The sequence below is a fragment of the Drosophila miranda genome, chromosome 3 (assembly GCF_003369915.1).
Source record: "Drosophila miranda strain MSH22 chromosome 3, D.miranda_PacBio2.1, whole genome shotgun sequence".
In the NCBI taxonomy this organism is placed as follows: domain Eukaryota; kingdom Metazoa; phylum Arthropoda; class Insecta; order Diptera; family Drosophilidae; genus Drosophila; species Drosophila miranda.
In genome coordinates this window covers 20,588,006-20,606,019 of record NC_046676.1, presented here as the reverse complement: position 1 = coordinate 20,606,019, position 18,014 = coordinate 20,588,006, and the positions used below count along the sequence as shown (strand labels likewise).

The following is an 18,014-nucleotide window of genomic DNA, read 5'->3' as shown; positions in this document are numbered from 1 at the left end:
TCTTTGTTAGTTTCTCACGGTCTTCTTTGAGGGTGGTTCGCTAGCCCATGGTAAATTCTTTCAGAAGGTACGGTGTTAGGTGCATTCGAACGCATGGTAAATGGTATAACTAAATTAGGCGTTCAATTATATTAATTCCAGTGCGGTTTTGTTTTCGCTTTAAAACAATTGTACGATTTAGCTGATTGGATTTACAAGTTTGAATTTTATTACGCCTTTCTATTATCTACATTTAATTAATGTATGCACTTTTTACCTTTATCCTCATCGCTTGCGGTAGAGGCAAGGCTTTAGAGAGAATGGCTTTAGCTTGACCGACTTGTCCACATGCCGCATCTTCTTGAAGTGGAAGAAGTAGAAGTAGTTGACGGCCACATCCTTCTTGACGAGATCGAAACCGCAGGCGCCGACGCTACGAACAAAGTCTCGGGCATCCTCAAAGCGCGACTGAATCTCCGCAATGTAGACGCTTCCATGGAGCTTGAGCACACGGTTTGCCTCCAGAAAGAAGTCGTTTAAGTTGGTACCCATGAGCGAGAGGCAATAGACAGCCACGTCCAGGCATTGTGGTTCCAGCGGTGTGTTCGTAATGTTGCACGCTATGATGTCGCCTCGAGATGCCACCAAGTCCATAGAGAACACCTTGTTGGGCAAGGACTGGGCCAGCTTGCCATCTCCACAGCCAAAGTCGCCAATGATTGTCGTCTTGGGCAGTCGTTTAATAGTCTTAATGATGCGATTTATCGGATTCGCTGGCCACTTTTCCACTTGCTGTCGGTAGCCGGCATGGTAGGCATCGAATGCGGAGGCATCTGAGCGGAACATGGCCTCCGCCTTGTGGCTGTTCATAGTGTAGAGTTGTTCATTGATGTATCGGAAGCGTCCGCCCAGGAGCTCCGTCTGGAGCTTGTTGGCCAGCGAAGGTGCCGCCTCAGCGGTTGCCGGCGTCACTTCCATTGCCTCCAGTGCAGCCTGCGCCAGCTCCGGCTTGAGTCCCAGTTGTTTCTTGCCACCTTTCGTCGTTTGAACAGGAGGACGCTGCTTTTCCACGCGACCAGATCGCACTTTGTGCATGGCCCGCATTTCGTCATCAGCCTCATCGTCGGACGAGGTGTCTGCTGGCGGAGCCAAGGGTCCTCCACCAGGTCTGTAGCGAAATCCGCCATTAGCCGTGGCAGTCTCCGCCTCAGCTGTCGCCTTTGACTTCTTCTTCTTGGGTTTTTTTTTCTTCGACTTCTTTGTAGCACCAATTCCGTTTCCTGCCGAGGTCATCGGCATAAAGTCAATTATTTCGGCTCCATCTTCCCAGGGAGGAACTTCAAACGGCATCTTGAACAGAATTTTGTAAACAAATGTGTGGAACACGTGAGACCGACACTAAATGGGCTAGTGCGTTTGGCAAGTGAGTGAGACAAAACGCATTGGTGAGAAATACCATAGCGCGTTTTGACGGGCGCCAAATTCAAAACTGAACCGCTCGTACAGTGTTTTTTCAAATACTTTTTATTTTTGCACTAAACTAGAGTTCAACAATTTTGTGTTTCTGTTTTCTTTTTTTTGTATTAGTTTATAATTTTCGGTTTTACGCTTTGTCATAAGAACTAAATAACTTAAGATCTAGAGAATATTTTTACAACTGAAGACGTAATGTGCTGTTCGGAAAGTTTTCTTTTTGATTTCGTATAGCCTATAAACGTGACTACGACAATCAGTTTAACACACAATACAGATAGGGGCCGTTTCAGCCATTTAGTTGATGTGTTCAATTTGCATGTAATTTCTGTGTGTTATTAGTTTAGAAAAGTCTTACTTTCTATTTTTGTTTCCCAACAAACCGTATCTGCTTTGCATTCCTAAATACTCGTCATTCATTCATACCCTTCTCACGATGTGCAACAGATCGCATCGAATCCTACCAATTTCGTTATTGAGCCAATTCAAAAGCAGATTTAACCACCTAAAAACATTGCGATTTACAATTGCTAAAGACTATGTAATATTTATTAGTTTCTAATTGCCTTAGTGGATCTCGTAATGTATGTATGTATATATAATTGTGTGTGTATAAATATGTATAATTGGATTCTGTTGCTTTCGCCCGCAGCTGACTATTTATAAACGTATTTATTGGCTTTGTGAAGCGTGTACACAAATCTCTAACATAACTATTGATTACCGTAGGGTAGGTCATTAAAGTTAGTTGTATAAATTAAAGCATTTCTTTGTAATACAAAAATAGAACTACAACGGAATCAACGTAGCAGACGCAGACTGTTAGACTTACAAGTATCTATTGTATGTATATATATCGAGTGTATCGGCAAAGTATAGCGCAATGAATTGGGATTAAGACTTTTCTGTGTATTGGTTGTGTGGGATCTCTTGCGTATGGATGCTGCCTCTACGTGCGATAAAATTGCGCTAAGTAGCTATCGAACTCTCGACATGTAAGTGTATGTAAGTGGCTCTATCATCTATCATCTATCGTCTATCATATACCATCCATCTATCATCAGTAATCCAATTCTTAGTTCTACGAGTAATTAAATTACAGTTATTAGTTGACGACGACGACAACGGCGCCTGCTTGCCATTAAAACGTATTGTGTAGCGTATTATATTTAAAATATAACAAGTGGATTACGCGGGCGCCTAGTAACTGGCCTCGTGGCCGGCCAAAATGTACAGATCGTGCCCCTCCTCACTGCCCAGGGAGCCAGTCCTAAGCAGCTGACTCTCCAAGGCAACAACCCTGCAAAAAAAAGAGAATATCAAATGTGATACCAACTGAATGGATCATGGATCGTGCTTACTTGTCGCTGCCCAGCAGCCGGTAGGTGCGACTCATGTCCTTGATCTCCTGCGTCACCTCACCATTGCGCAGCGACTTCCCCTGCATGCCGTGCTTGTGGAATGCCAAAACGCTGTCTGGTAAGCAAACTGGAATGAGAATGGTCGAGTGTGGCGGTTACTGATGGAAGGTGGAGGCGCAGCGGTGGGTGTGCCATCTCTTACCAATACTGTCTACGTTAAAGTCAAAGTTAAGCTGCGATACCATCTTCTTGTGCTGCTTGGGGTTGCCTTGGAGCGTGACCACCTGCATCACATTGCCATAGCAGACGAGAATGGCGTCCTTCTCCACCTGGTGCACACGCACCACCTTCAGGAGGTCGCGTCGCGGCACCATCGTGGCCATGGCGTCATACTCCAGGTCCTCCGAGTGGAACCAGCTGGCACCTGCAAGACAAATCCCGTTTAGACCTCCTTTGCCCATGCCCTCTGCCGAAGCAGCATCCACAACGCAACTGTTCATGTTGATCAGCTCCAGCTTGAGGCAGCCGTTCATCGCCTTGCGCACTCCCGTGCACACAATGGGGTACTCCAGCTCCGGCGTGATGATCATCTCGAAGACGGGCGTGTGTCCGTTCTGAACGCAGCCGTGACCTCCGCCCAGGATGCTGATGGCCGGCCACTCGCATTGCTTCAACAGCATGAACTTGTTGAGCGGATCGTACCACTGCATCAGGAAGATGCCGCTGGGCGTCGCCCCGCACAGATACTTGTATCCGTTGTAGGGGTTCCTTGTTACGCAGCACTGGGTGCAGCCCTTTGTGTCTGGCACCTTGGTGGTGAGGGCGAACTTCCTGGGCACCAGCCGCTCGGGGATCTTGTTCATGTGCAGCGAGAATCGCACCGTCTGCTTGGAATGCAGAGCCACCAGATCATGCCTGTACAGCTGGCAGGACTTGCCTGCAAATAGCGATGGAATCGTTAGCGATAGCCGACGAAATATGTGCCAAGCCAAGCCAAGCCAAGCCAAGCGGACACCTACCAGACAGACTCATTAGGACGTCCTTGATCACATACAGCCAGGTGGTGCGGCGCGGGAACAGCTGGTCGATGGCCGCGTCGTGGAGCTCGTTCATATTCAGGTTGTAGATGCCCTCCTCGGCGCCGATCAGCAGGTGCTGGTCCCGCGTCTCTGGATGGATCCACGAGGCGGTACAGTGCACTCGCAGGGGGCAGCCATTGAATATCTTCGAGAAGCAGGCGCCCATATGCACCTTGGGTGTGGGCGGCAGTCCGTTGGAGATGGGCCTGGGCGGCGTGTGGCGACGCTTGTGCGAACGCTTCGGCGGCACAGGAGGTGTGTTGTTCAGCAGATCTGGTTGCGCCTCCTTCTCCACTGCAATGGGATGGTTTGGAATTAGTACTGGACTCCTCTGGAGATTACCTTGTGCACTCACCTTCTTCGTCGTCCTGGGTGCCACCATCGCTGAGGCTGCGTGTCCGCGAAGACTTTCCCATGTCATTGAGCAGACCGATCAACTGATCCATGGAGCTATGCCGCCGCGGCGAGTCTTCCAGCCCGTTCTAGAGGAGAGTTTGGGGGTGGTTAATGGGAGCTCCCATTGGGGTTTTACGTCGCCTGGTTCTCTCTCTCTCTTACCTGGTTGCTCTCGTGCCGGTAATCACAGTTGGTGCCCGCTGAGGAGCCCGCCGCTCCACTGCCGGGTGTCTCTCCAGAGCTGCTCCTTAGCAGATTCTGGTAGAGATGCGAGGAGCTGCTGGCCGCAGCGTCGTCGGCCGCCGCCGCTGCTCCGAGGCTGGCCGTAGGGCAGCTGGAATGCACGAAGCCGTCGCCGATCGATTGCGTCACGGGCGGGGATGTGGCAACGGCCTCGACACCGTTGGTGGCACCGACACCGCAGCTGCCGCCGGCGACGCCGCCGCCTCCACCTCCGCCGCTGCCGCCAACTGCATCGCCGCTGGAATTATCGAGGAGTAGTAGGCGATTATAAAACGAAGCTGATGACGCGGAGGACGATATGCTGGATGAGATCAACCCGTGGCCGTGGCCATGGCCCTGGCCCTGGCCCTGACCGTGCCCATGCCCGTTCGCGTTCACGTTCGGATTCGCAGACGCAGACGCCGGCGAGGGGGCAGGATGGGCGGTCTGAGACGCCTGCGCAGCCGCAGCGGAGCGATAATTGCTGCTGTGCCTCAGGTAATGCGCGGCAGAGGCGGAGCACCCAGAGCCGGACCCAGTAACCATGCCTGAACCTGGGACGGCGGCGGCAGCAGCCGAGGTCGTTGGAGCAGCGTTATTCATGGCAATGTCAACATCCACCAGGCCGTCGTCGTCCCCATCGCCAATGCTCGTGGTGCGGAGATTGGAGAATCCCAGGCCCAGGCCCATGCCCATTCCCACGCCCATGCCCAGGCCCAGGCCCAGATAGGAGCTCAGATCCGGCATCGAGGCCAGCGAGGCGGAGGAGCTGATCGGGGTCGAGTTGCAATTGGGATTGTGGGCCGCCGAGGTGGCCAAGGCGCTGCTGGTGCTGGACGATGTCAAAGCGGTGGTCGATTGCTGCTGATGGAGCTGATGGAGATGCTGATGCTGTGGATGCTGATGCGATTGCTGATGTGCTTGCTGTGGTTGTAGCTGTGGCTGTGGCTGTGGCTGTGGATGCTGCTGCTGCTGCTGTTGCTGCTGCTGCTGCAGTTGATGGTAATGATGATGGTGGGTGTGGGGCTGCTGGTGATGATTGCCTCCTCCGACTCCGACTCCGACTGCGACTCCGCCTCCATATTGGGCACTGGCACCGCCTCCGCTGCTGCTACCGTTTGCCCCGCCTCCACCTCCACCTCCGCCTCCTCCTGCTACTCCTCCTCCACCTCTTCCTACGCCAACTATCCCGTTGTGGGAGGAGCAGCTGCACTCGGGGCCGATGGAATCTTTCAATCCCGTGTCGTGCAATGGCAGAGTGGCTCTGCAGAGCAGGATCGCGACACAGCAGACACGCGGAGAGACGTCAAGAGAGAGAGAGAGAGAGAGAATGCGGGATAGAGAGAGCATGGGCGAGAGAGAGAGAGAGAGAGAAAAGAATGCCAAGTGTTTGAGCTTCTTCGATCGATAACCGCGCAAAACATTCGATTCTGTGAGCGTGAAGGGGGTGTTGTTGTTGTTGTTGGTTGGGGGGTGGTTGGGTGGGTGGGTGGTGGGGTCTGACATGTCTAGTGTCTAGTGTGGACAGAGAGGAGGCCGCTGTATATCCTTCATCCCCCTGGATGGTGATGGATGCTGTTCTTCTTCCTGTTCTCCACCCACATTCTTGTTAGCAGGCATGCAAGTGTGTGTGTGTGGTGTGTGTGTGTGCAGCGCATGCAATCGAAATGATAAACTCCCTTGGGCAGCCGCAGCCGCAATCCCCCGCACCTGCAGCCACCAGCCCAGGGTCGAGACCGAGCCCGGGTAAGCGGATTACGCTTTTAATGAAATTATTTGCGGCCCAGCCGACGCGTCGGCTCTCCTGGTCACGCCTCCGCCATTCCGCCCATCGAGGGAGGTTTTATTTGGTTTCTCCGTGGCGGTTGGAGCGGCAGAGTGTGTGTGTTTTTTGCATTGGGCGCAAGATAAATAAATAAACTAATATGAAGCCATAAATTATGCATGAGATGCAAAATACACAAACACACAGACACACATGCGGATGGAAATGCTTGAATAGAAAATAGCCTCGCACATGAATGCACAGAAACAGAAACACAGCAGTAGCCACAGAAAGAGACAGAGAAAAGCCCAGAGAGAGAGAGAGAGAGAGCAACAGAGCAACTAAAATGTGGAACGCCCAGAGAAGAAAAGGAGCCACAAAAATGAAATGAAAAGCGAATAAAATGAAGAAATTGTTGGGGAAATTAATTCGAAAAACAAAATGCGAACAATTTTGCCCCAAAACGAGAACGAGACGAGAACAAACACGCCCCAAAAAACAAACAGGAGGCAGGGCCACAGCCTCAGCCTCAGCCTCAGCAGCTGCTTGCAGGCAACAGGGTGGGGGGCTGGAGTGTGGGGAATCGTCAGGAAATGACCGGAGGAATCCCATTTTCCGAATTAGTTTCGTGAATTTTCAGTTTATGTTAACATAATTGCAATTTGTTTTTCCCATTCCCTGGGGCAATCATTTCTTTCCCTGCCCCCCCCGAATCGCCCCCCGAAGATGCCCATCCGCCAGGCTCCATCTTCAATCGCAGTATGGATGTGCCTCTACTTGTGGCATGTGGCATGTGGCATATTTTAGTGCAGAGCCCCAGGAGCAAGTCCTGGGGACGGATGTCAGCAGCAAAGTTACGCTCTCGACAGGTCCCTGGGAGCACTCGTTCGCACTAGGCCTGACGGCCACTGGGATGTCCAGAAATACTCGCAATAATAATAACAATAAAACCAATGCGACGCCCATTTGCACACACATCAAATAAATAAACAATATGCACGGGCAAAAGGGTGTGCGGACAGACTCGGGACTCGGGACTCGGGACAAAGGACAAATCGAGCGCATTTAATGGGGGACCGGATCGGGGCATAAATTTCGCCCAAAATATAAACCAATTGTTCTGTATAAATTAGTTGAGAATTGCCTTCTGCTGGCCCGCCCAGGAATATAATTGAGCCATCGATGGGGCCGGCCCACGGTGCGTATGCTCAACATTTCGTTCTCCCTCTCCGGATTGTGCAACTGCCTCGTTCTCTATCGTTAGACAAAGGCAAAAGTTTAGGCGGTATAAGAGGCACGAACAAAGCCCCGACGAAACAAAGGCCCGCCCCCAAAAGAAGTTCAGTAAACAAAGAGAGGGAATGCCACGAGAAAAAGAAGAACTCACTCATGGAGGAGGCAAATCAGAACAGAACAGAGCCCAGCCGAACAGCAGCCGTAACTTAATATGGTTTAAATGGATGAAGGCCGAACAAAAAGCGTAATGAAAATGTTGCTATTTCTGGGACAGGAAAGGACAGCACAGGACAGGACAGCCTGACAGGACGGGACGATACGGTACGGTAGTTTGTAATAAACCAAAGCGGCCCACATGATGAGCTGCCGCTGCCGCTGCCGCTGCTGGTCTGGTTCATAACGATAATGATGCTGCCTCTGCAGATATTCGTACATATTCTTGATGGATGCCACACCCACACCCACACACACACATGTGAGAAGCGGAAGAGGTGCTCTGCAGGGCCCCCCGAAAGTTGCATTTCCCCGGCTGCGCTGCTCTCGTGAAGAATGGAAGTGGAGGAGTAGAGAAGTGTAGAAGTGGAAGAAGTGGAAGTATGTGAAATGAACTTAACGCTAAATCAAAGTCTATTGTGTGTGTGTGTGTAAGTGTGGGTGCGCTTGGGGGTGTGCAGGGGGCTGTGTGTGGTGTTTGTTGGGTGGCACGGGGGACCACCGAGAGCCTTGATGTTCGCTCGCAATATTTGTATTTTGAGGGTATTGTGGTGGTAGGGGGGGGGGGGGGGGATGTAGTTACCTTAGCTTTAGCTCCTCATCAATATACTGTAAGAGGCTCCTACGGAAATCAAATACAAAAAAAAAAAACAAAGATACGGAAAAAAGGATAAAGAAAATAAACAAAAATTTCATTGTGTTAAGTTTCGCATACAAAAACAAAAGCGAAAAGAACTCCAGAAAATGTAAACGCAATTATTTAGTTTGGAAAATTACTCGAAAGTTCAGGGCGAAGCCCCAAAACGAAACTAAAGCCACTGCCCGCCGATCGTCGTGTATCGAAAGCATTACTATACTACTTATAAATACAATATCTCTGTGTGTGTTTATCGGTATATCGGAGTGTATTTGTGGTTCGTGTGGCCAGAGGATAGGCCTTCGTTCAGTGTGTCCCAAGCGGAAAAGCAGCAACAGGAAGGAAGCCGCTCCTTGCGGCCTAATTAAACGGATCAGGCTAACTTCTCCTGTGTCCCATGATTAGGATGTTCTTTGCTCCGCCCTGGAAATTATTAATGTTCCCCGCCTCCTACGCCTCCTCCCGCCCGCCGCCTTTGTGTGAGCGTAAACAAAAAAAAAGGGGAAAAAGTATCCTTGTTGTACTTTCCGCTTATGACGGTTTAAATGAAATTAACCATGACAACCGCAGCAGGAAGGATGCCGAGTAAGACGAGACAGGCTTTTTCCCACCAACTTTTCGGGCGCCATTCAGCGGAAACGAGGGTGTGGCACTTAGCCAGCAAGTCGCTTGCCGCTTGCCGCTTGTAGGCGACTCTCAGTACATAAAAATTGGCGCAGCCAATAAAAATTGGGCAGCAGAATCGCGACAGTCGCCGCCTGTCTGTGCCAGTGGCTGTGGCAGGGGCAGGAGTACTCATGAGTAGTACTCGCACTCATCAGACAGAGCCAGGCACTGCCTTTTGTTGTCTGGGACGCGCGCGCTCAAGTGGCGGCTGCCGCAAAGTGTTTGCCACATCGAGCACTTTGCATGCTGCCCCTTGACGCCACGCCTTGCCACAGGGAGCGTGGCAACAATGTGTAATCGTTTAATATGACAAATGGCACATCATCCGGAGCATCTCTCCAGCTCTAGCTCGTGGCATATTGAAGCTGCCTTCGTGGATGTGGCGTACAACATGGCGTATGATTGATACTTCGATATTCCGTTTCTTCTCCGTCGTTAATTGATTTCCTGGCAAAAGTTTCTACTCCTTGAACTCAATTTATTTCTTGTTTCCAGTTGGCCCTTCTGTCCGCCGCTCTCTCGCTTTTTCCACCTGTTCCGCTGGGACTGCTTATTATGTTATGGTGCAGCATACTTAGTGGCGCCCCAGCGCCGTCCTGGTTAAGTAATTACTCCGACTGGCTGCCAATTAAATATCCCACAAGTTTGAGGCATACACAGCCAGGCAGCCAGCCACACACTCTGGGGACTGGCTCGGACTCTGAGTTGGACTCGTACTCGGACACAGACTCCACCGTGGAATGGATGAAAAATTCACAAGTTTGAAAGCCCGGACAGACCCTGCGAGAGCTCCGGCACGTAACTGCAACTAAGCGCAAGCGTGTGCCGCTGCCACACACATGAAAATGCAGCAAAATACGAAAGTAAACACAGCTCTGGGGATACGTGCAGCAGCTGTAAAATTGACTGTGGCAAGTTGTAAGCCGGGGCAAATTACACAATGCGCGTGCTGCGGCGGGGCAGCAGTCAGGCGGTGCATAAAAAGCGCAACATGCAACAAGCTACAAGCTACATGCCACATGCAGAGGGAAGCGCAGTGCCAGCCCCCAAACGGCTGGGGGGGGGGAGGCATTCCCCCAATCTGGGGCTCTGCTGGTGGCTGGTGGAAGCCTTCGCTAACCTTAGGGACATTTTCATAATCAGGGTGCCCGTTAATTTTGGTCTTGATCTACAAAAGAAAAGAGAAGAAACAGACAAGTGGATAACAATGGATCCCATGGCTGATGGATGGATTCCGAATGCCTCCGGCTTTACATATATAGTGTATGTGTGTATGTGTGTGTTTGTGTCTGTGTGTGTGTGTGAGAGCTGAAACCAAATTACCAAAACTGAAGCAAAGTGAACCCGTTGTCGCGCAAGTACTTAAGAAATAAGGCATAAGCTGTGGCACAGGTTCAGGCAGAGCAGAGATATGTTCGAGTATACGCGGGATACAAAGGAGGAGGATCGCGGTGCAAGGGCTGGACTTACATGTCGCTGGGTAACGTCTCGGGACTAGAGGATCGCTCGTTCCACATGGAGTTTGTCGTCATGGCTGCGGTGTGGAAGGGGGGAGATTAGGTGAGAGATTAGCAAATGCCTGGCAGCCGCCTCTCGGCGTCGGAGTCTTGCCTGTTTTCAGCGTGTGATTCTGGGCTGGAACTCCATTGGTGCGTGATGTCATCTTGCTGGGTATCCGATGCGGAACACTGGCCACCGTCTAAGGGAGGAGACACGTTAGGATGCGGGTTAACAAGGGCAGAACGCTAAAGAGCTAAGCAGGCATCGTCAGTGGCAGTCGCAAAGTTTCAGCCTGCGATGGAAGCCCATAAATCAAAATCATATTGGGATTGGAATTTTGGAGCGTCATGCATTACTTTCTTCAAGTTACGCGAGGAATGTGGGGCACGGGGGGCACGTGGGGCACTAAGTAAAATTTGAATATCTACTGCGCGCCTCTTGGGGGTGGAGTTCCTCCTTTCGTTCAAAGTTTGTGAAATATCGAAACAAATTGAAGATTTATGACTTGACAAGCCCTGACAAGCACAGCCTGCTGTTGAGGGTGCGGGGGGAAATGGACATTAAATTTAAATTTGATTTTGATTTTCCATTTGCATTTGTCGTTAAATAAGTTTTGCCTGCCCGTCTGTCTAGACAGCTGGAGGGGGGGGAATAAATTGGGGCAGTGGCCGGCAAAACCTAGAGTTTGGGGCTCCCAAGGTGTCTAATGGCGCACTAAATCTCTGTTCTTGAGAAAGCAGAAAGCAATCTTGGTCCTTGGTCTCTCCTGCAAGGACGCAGGCCGCAAGCCGCAAGCCCCAAGCCCCAAGCCCCAAGGCAGGGAAGCCCAGTAAATAGCCACCAAGGCCCGAGAGAGAGAGAGCGAGAACGAGTCATCGAGCCAACACTAAAAGCGTAAATAAATTACACAAAAGGTGCCACAGCCAGGCTGTGGAAGCCATCAGCTCCTTCCCCTCCTCCACCTTCTAGGGCTGACCAGGCGCCACTGCTCACCTCCTCCTCGCCGTCGAGATAGTAGTAGAACTGCTGATTGGGACTCTGGTACTTCTGGAGCAGCTCCTTGGCCACCCGCAGCGACATCTCGCACTGGACGAAGGGATGCTGCAGCAGGCGCTCGGCGGTGGGTCGCTTCTTGGGGTTCTTCGTCAGCGCCGTCTTGATGAAGTTGTGGAATGTGGGACTCCACTTGTCCTTGTTGCCCAGTGTGGGCGGCTTGAAGCCGCTCTTCGACATCAGGAACAGGGCACGCATCGGATGCAGATCGAACATCGGTGGCTGGAGTTCAGCAAGCTCTGCAAAAAGGGTGGTTAAAGGGGGTCAGCCGCAGAGGGGGGGGGGGGGTACTCACCGATTGCCGTGATGCCACAGGCCCAAATATCACATAGTTGATTGTAGCCGCCCTTGCGCTCCACGGCGGCCACCTCGGGTGCCATCCAGTAGGGTGTCCCTGCGAATGGAGGAGAATCGGTTGTCAATGCAGCTGCCACTGGTTGGGGCATGGCAGGCGATTCCTGCTAATTATGCAACATTCACACATTTAATTTCATTGCCTCCGAATATGTGCCGCAAATGTCATTTATTCATGCGCATTCGTTTTGTTTTTAATATAATATAATTTAATTTGTTTTTTTTTTTTCACGGTGCAATCTGCCAATTGTGCAAATTGTGCGAATAAACAAATTGCTGAATTATGCAGAGCACGGCAGGATGGGGCGCCTCATTTCGGGGGCACGTTTTATGATCCTGCGTCCATTACTCATACGCCATGTTGCAGCCAATGGCCCCAACCAGGGCCAGAGCATCTGTTGTCGCACTTTCTCGAAAGTTCTGTGAAATGAATTTTCATCTCCCCGGCGATGGTGAAAGGTAAAGCGAACCAACTCGAACACGAACTCAAAGTTAATTGTATTTTCAATTTAATTAAGCCACAACGAAGGTGGAAAATCAAGTTTAATGCCTGCTCCTTGATGGGCGGGGGGGGGAGACCAAGGCTGCTGCTGCAAGTGGAAGTTTCCGACTCGGTTTTGGTCTCGGTCTGGGCCCTGGCTTTGTTTCTGCTCTTGACGGGTTTCTCCAAAGGAGAACCGAACCGGAATGGAAGCTCATCGATGAAGGACTCAGCCAAGTGTTCCGCACACTTTAATTAAAGGCGCAACACAAACAGATACACGACGAAACAGCTACAGATACACAGCCGGAGATACAGATACGGATTGGGATGGAAACAGACGAGAGGCGAGAAGAGAAAGTCAAGTATCATTTTGTTAAAAAGCCAACGGAAGAGGAGAGGATGTGGGCCTTGGCAGGCTTTTAGGCTGCATCCCATTTAATGCCAAGACGCATTTCCGTCAGCCCCGCGTCCTGGGAGGCATTAAGACAACACACGGCCACGCCTACGCCCCATCCACCCATCCACCCACCCACCCACCACACATTCACATTCACATTCATCTTTATGGCATAACTGTGGCTGTGCCACAGAGGAAAGGGCGGGGTAATGGGCGTCTCGGAGGCAACGAGGTGGAAGCTTCTGCTGCTGCTGCTCGTCGTTTGTTGCCATTGACTCGTTAATGACACTAAACACAAACGTAAGCACCTTTTTATTGAATAATAAAAGCGTCAGGCTGTCGCCTGCCTCCCCTCGCGGCATACCCTTCACGGGCGGGATAGTGTCTGCTTTGCCAGGAGACTTGCAACCCAAAATGGGCTCTCCAGGAGCTGAGGGCCCCAGCGATGGGTTGACCCCCGGTTTCCTCTGCAGAGCGTGTGTGGTGCAAGGGAGGGGAATGTGTGTGTGTGTACTTATCACCACATTTGTCACAGCAGTCGCAACACCACTGATAGGGGGGGTGGGTTGGGGGGAACCACTCCAAGTGATAAGAGTAAGCGGACGTCACATTGTTTGGCGCACACACTGACAGGCAGACAGGCGGACAGCCAGAGAGACACAAACATGTCCTAGACAGCACCTACGAGGGCTCCCCTTCTCCTGCTGCTGTCATCTGCAGTGCACACTCGGTGGCACCTCCCACCCCCCCCCCCCCCCCCCCCCCCCCCCCCCCCATTGACATGTGCCACAAAAGATGCTCGCTCAGCGCTGAAACATCATGAAAATGCACCCGAAAGTGGCAACAAAGAAACAGAGTGTTGCACTGAGAGACAGATGGGGAGAGAGTGTGACCTCAAGGTCGTTAAACTTGGAGGATTCAGCCCCCCTCCCCCCTTAACCGATGCACGTTGCACCGTGGAGTGGACCTCGTCCATTCGTATAAATCCGAAATCAAATTAGCGCTTGGCGCTCAAATTTATGGGGCTGTCTTTTACGAGTGCCAGCTCAAAGGACAAAGCACAAAGGACAATAGACGGCATTAAAAGTTAAACTGCTTTGTGGAGCGCCTTCTATGCGTTGGATAGATCCAATTTGGCGTAAATTAAATCAAATCTGATTCCGTTTTACGCCGCCCGCAACTCAAAATGTCATGAACTCTGGCTTCGGCTTTGGCTTTTATTGGCTCGAGGACTCTAAGCCAGGTACTGGCAGGCAGGGGGGGGGGGGGGAGGGAGGGGGCAGTGGTAACTTAATTACCCGGAGAGTGTCAAAGGCTGCCCGAAGGAGTCTCCGGTTGGGTTGGGTCCAGTCAGGTCGAGGATTTTTAATTAAGTGCAAAGAAAAGGCATTTGAAATAATTAATTGTGAGCTGCGAGGCCACGCGGAGAGACCGCAGAATCCCATTTGCCAAGTCTTAAAAGGTCCTGCGATGACGTGGCACGAAGCAGCATCCCATCCAAAGAGGGGGGGGGGGGGGGGGGGGGGGGGGGGGAGGAGCATACCTCCGGGGCGACTCATGCCAATCATCGTGCTGCTCCTTCTGCGCTTCAACAGATTGCAAGTTGTCATGACAAACTACGCAGCGAGTGGCAGACACTCCTCCTTCTCCTAGGGTCCTCCTGGCTCCACCTACGCCCCTCCTGGCTCCTCCCAAGCTCCTCCTGGCTCCACCTACGCCCCTCCCAGCTCCTCCTACGCCCCTCCTGGCTCTGATAAACTGCTATTTACATTCAAATTGTGTATGCCACGCGTGGCCTCGCCTCAGTTTCGGCTTAAAGCCCCTGGCAAGCATTTTAAAGCATCCATTAACCCCACTCTCACCCACCACCACCCCCCCGCCTGTCATCCGCCTGCACATGCTTGCTCCCCATTAGGCAGCTCCGCTCCTGCCCCCACTCTGTGGGATTCTGAAAGCCGCTTAGCTCCGCTCAGTGCAGCAGAAAAGAAACAGAAACAGGAGCAGAACCCGAACCGAATAGAACGGAGAAATCTCTTAGTGGAGGAAAAAATAAGCAGCTGAAGTGGCCTTTGAGGCCTCCAAGGGGCGGGGCGGGGGGGGGGGGTAGGCAGCAGAGGAACTGCAGCCGGAGCCGTCCACAAAAGAAGTATCCACAAAACTAAGACCGACCAATGGTCGGCCAACGATTCTCGAATTGAGGACATTTTTCAAAGATTATTTGCTTTTGTGCTTCAGTTTTGGTCGACAACAAGGAGCATTCCTTCACATCCCCATCCCCAGCCCCATCTCCAGTCCCATCTCCAGCAGGATGCCAAACAAAGACCGGACCACCTGCTGGTCGGTCGAATGGTTACTTTTGTGGCGGGCCCTCCAGAGTCCTCCACCTTGCATCTCCGTCTGGTTTTGAAATGTCCTGCAAATTGAATTGTTCCCCCATGGAAGCCCCAGGACTCCCCTCGCCTTTATAACGTTTTGATTATATTTCGGGATCCATTATAATGCGTGCTCCTAATTGAATTGCATTCAATTGGGGGCCCCACTGTGCATCGCCGATTCGAATAATTCCCCTACAGTGGAGCTCGAGTACTCCCAGCATTTCCCAAGCATCCTTTTGTCCTGCTGCTGATTGTTTGCTGTTTGTTGTTTGGTTTTGTGCTCTGTCATTTCTGACAGGTCTTCCTCCTCCTCCTCCTCTCTGTCGAGCGTCCAGAGTCGAGAAGCGTTAAACGCAATTGTTGCCAGGACACAGCGGCAGCACAGAGTCCCACAATTGATAAACACTTTGTGTATTTCCATTTCCATCTTTAACTCGTAGCCTGAATCGTCGACTATTCGTTGCCTGTCAATGTCCTTGGCGTAAAACGTTTCCCCCCCGTTTCGAAATCGATCTGTGAATCTGCATAAATCGAATGGCAGAAGATGCCTCAGGGGGGCCTCCACTCACCTATGAAGCTCTTCCGCTTGTTGATCGTGGCCGTTATCTGGGCCGAGACCCCGAAGTCGGCCAGCTTCACGTCCCCGTACTCCGTGAGCAGGATGTTGGCGCCCTTGATGTCGCGGTGCATCTTGCCCATGGAGTGCAGGTACTCCAGGCCCTTGAGCGTCTCGCGGCACATGTAGGCGATCTGGTTCTCGGACAGCGGTCCCGTCACCTGGTAGATGTCCTGCAGGCTGCCGCCGCCGCAGAACTCCATGCAGATCCAGAGCTTGTCCCGCCGCAGATACGACCCGTAGTAGGCGATGATGTTCGGGTGCCGGCAGTCGCGCATCATGATGATCTCCTGCTGGATGATCTGTATGTCATCGGAGGGCTCCAGCTTGATGACCTTAATGGCGGCCAGCTCATTGCTCTGTATTCGTTTCGCCTGCAAAAGCAAAAGAATGGGAAAACGGAGATCAGAGACGGCACATGGAATCGTGAATCGTGAATCACGAATTGGGCTGTGAATAATGAATGAATACGTAAGGAATGGAACGTGGAACATGGAACAATGGCAATGAAAGTGATGATGGCAGTCCCTGTTCATTGGCTTGTAACAGCAGCACACCTGCACTTGCACCTGCAGCATCCTGCAGCATCCTGTGCCCCACATCCCACATCCCACATCCCGAACGCTGTTCATCTTCATTCATGCAAATATTTTGGTTCGTTTTCAATAAATTTTTAGCAAGCATTCGCCATAAAAATGCATTGTAACCACGACGCCGAATCCCCCCTCCCCCTTCCCCTCTCCACCGTTTGTACTATTTGCATAGAACAATGAAATGGGGCACCATCCACCATGGGGGAGGTGCAGCGCCTGAGAAGAATATTAAAATGCTCCTTTGGTAGCGGGGAAAACTGAGCCAAATTGGTTTTTCTCATAGAAGAGAAGGTGGGGAGATGGGGAGGGGAGGGATGAGTGGATGGGGGGGACAGAACTGCGCTTTAATTACAGTCAATTATGGAGAGCTTCAATCTGTTTGACCTTTGCCACTGGGGCCTGGTTGTGTCTGCCGTGTTCTCTGATTTTGTAATCGTAATCAGACCAGAACCGAACATCCTCCCCATCCCCATCCCCAACCCCAAGCCCTAGCCCCAGCCGTTGATCTTAAATGGAATTCGATTGCCATGGAGCTGCCACTGTGACCATTGGATACCATTTAAGAGCAGCCGCGCGGCGTCCGTGTCGGCGTCCCTGTCTGGCTTTCCACTTCGGCGCTCGTTGCAATAATTTCGCTTCGCTTCCTTCTGGTGCGCCGTCAGTCCTCGGGTGGGGGGGGTGGAGCATCAGCACCAGCCTTGGCGGGTCTGCAAAGGATTCGCCCACACACACACACACACACACACTGTGTACCAACAATGCATGTATCCACTCGGAGGCTCTGGCGTCCTTTCAGCCCTTCCCTCACCTGCCATCCGGCCGGCTCTGTTTATCCTTGACGTGAGGCTGTGTGTATGTGTGTGTGTGGGTGTAACGTTTACATGATTCCACCATTTATCCCTGCGTCATGTACTTTATTCTGTACTGCCTCCTTCCCCCCCCCCCCCCCCCCCCCTCGTGGCTGTCTTCACTTCACTCCTTTGCTGGCTTCCGCCTCCTGTGGCAGGAGGAGGCAGAGGGGGAGGCCGAGGAGCAGCAGAAGCTCTTATTTTTATTTTCGTTGCATTTATTATTCAATGCTGTGGCTGCTAGCCAGCCAGGATGGGACTTCAGCACTGGCACTGGCTTCTGGCTGTGGCTACCTTGTTGTTTGTCCTGCCTGTTGTGTGTTGCGCTCCCCCGCCTCCCCCACCCCCCGTGTGTGTGTGTGTGTGTGTGTGTGTGAGGGGGGGTTGATGGGAGGTGCACTTGCAATGATATCTTCCTCGACTTAATGAAGATAAAGCGATTTTTATTGCGCTGCAGCTTCAATCGTGCTTAGGTTCTCTTTTTTTTTTTTATGCCACGCTGATTGCTTCTCGGTGTCTCGCTTCCCCTACCCTCCACTCCCTTCCTCGCGCCCCTCCCTTCCTCGCTCCCCTCCCTCCCTCGCTCCCCTCCCTTCCTCGCTCCCTTTCAGTATTGTTGCATTTTTGATGTTGTTGCAATCTGGGCTTGCTTCCAAAAATTGTATTGCATACTTTACAGCAGGCTGTAGGAGCAGGCTCTCCCGCTTCCACCGCTGCCTCTACTGCCACCACTGCCACACAGCCACACAGCCCCTCCCTTCGACTTG

At 51.8% G+C, this 18,014-nt stretch overlaps 2 protein-coding genes across 8 annotated transcripts in view; both read right to left on the bottom strand.

The window, feature by feature from the left end:
- Positions 1-182: 182 nt before the first annotated feature.
- Positions 183-1,387, bottom strand: LOC108159785 (ribosomal RNA-processing protein 8). Its single transcript, XM_017293349.2, has one exon. It carries the CDS (start codon positions 1,327-1,329, stop codon positions 265-267), a length of 1,065 nt encoding a protein of 354 aa, XP_017148838.1. The 5' UTR covers positions 1,330-1,387; the 3' UTR covers positions 183-264.
- A 113-nt stretch (positions 1,388-1,500) lies between these two features.
- LOC108158776 (mitogen-activated protein kinase kinase kinase kinase 5) overlaps positions 1,501-18,014 on the bottom strand; it is a 43,225-nt gene continuing 26,711 nt past the window's right edge. For 4 of the 7 annotated variants that reach the window (XM_017291411.2, XM_017291409.2, XM_033392446.1 and 1 more), the window contains exons 3-15: positions 15,760-16,180; positions 11,876-11,974; positions 11,521-11,819; positions 10,639-10,726; positions 10,498-10,561; positions 8,308-8,346; positions 4,451-5,774; positions 4,248-4,374; positions 3,833-4,186; positions 3,307-3,750; positions 3,016-3,237; positions 2,814-2,940; positions 1,501-2,752 (exon numbers count right to left, since the gene is read on the bottom strand). In XM_017291411.2, coding sequence (XP_017146900.1) covers positions 2,653-2,752; positions 2,814-2,940; positions 3,016-3,237; positions 3,307-3,750; positions 3,833-4,186; positions 4,248-4,374; positions 4,451-5,774; positions 8,308-8,346; positions 10,498-10,561; positions 10,639-10,726; positions 11,521-11,819; positions 11,876-11,974; positions 15,760-16,180 — 3,708 coding nt within the window. In that variant the 3' untranslated portion in view covers positions 1,501-2,652. The remainder of the gene's footprint in view (positions 2,753-2,813; positions 2,941-3,015; positions 3,238-3,306; positions 3,751-3,832; positions 4,187-4,247; positions 4,375-4,450; positions 5,775-8,307; positions 8,347-10,497; positions 10,562-10,638; positions 10,727-11,520; positions 11,820-11,875; positions 11,975-15,759; positions 16,181-18,014) is intronic. The other 3 variants (XM_017291418.2, XM_017291414.2, XM_017291419.2) reach the window with 3 other exon arrangements.

Excerpts from the sequence above, each read along its gene's own strand:
- LOC108159785 (XM_017293349.2), bottom strand. The coding sequence starts at position 1,329 with ATGCCGTTTGAAGTTCCTCCCTGGGAAGATGGAGCCGAAATAATTGAC.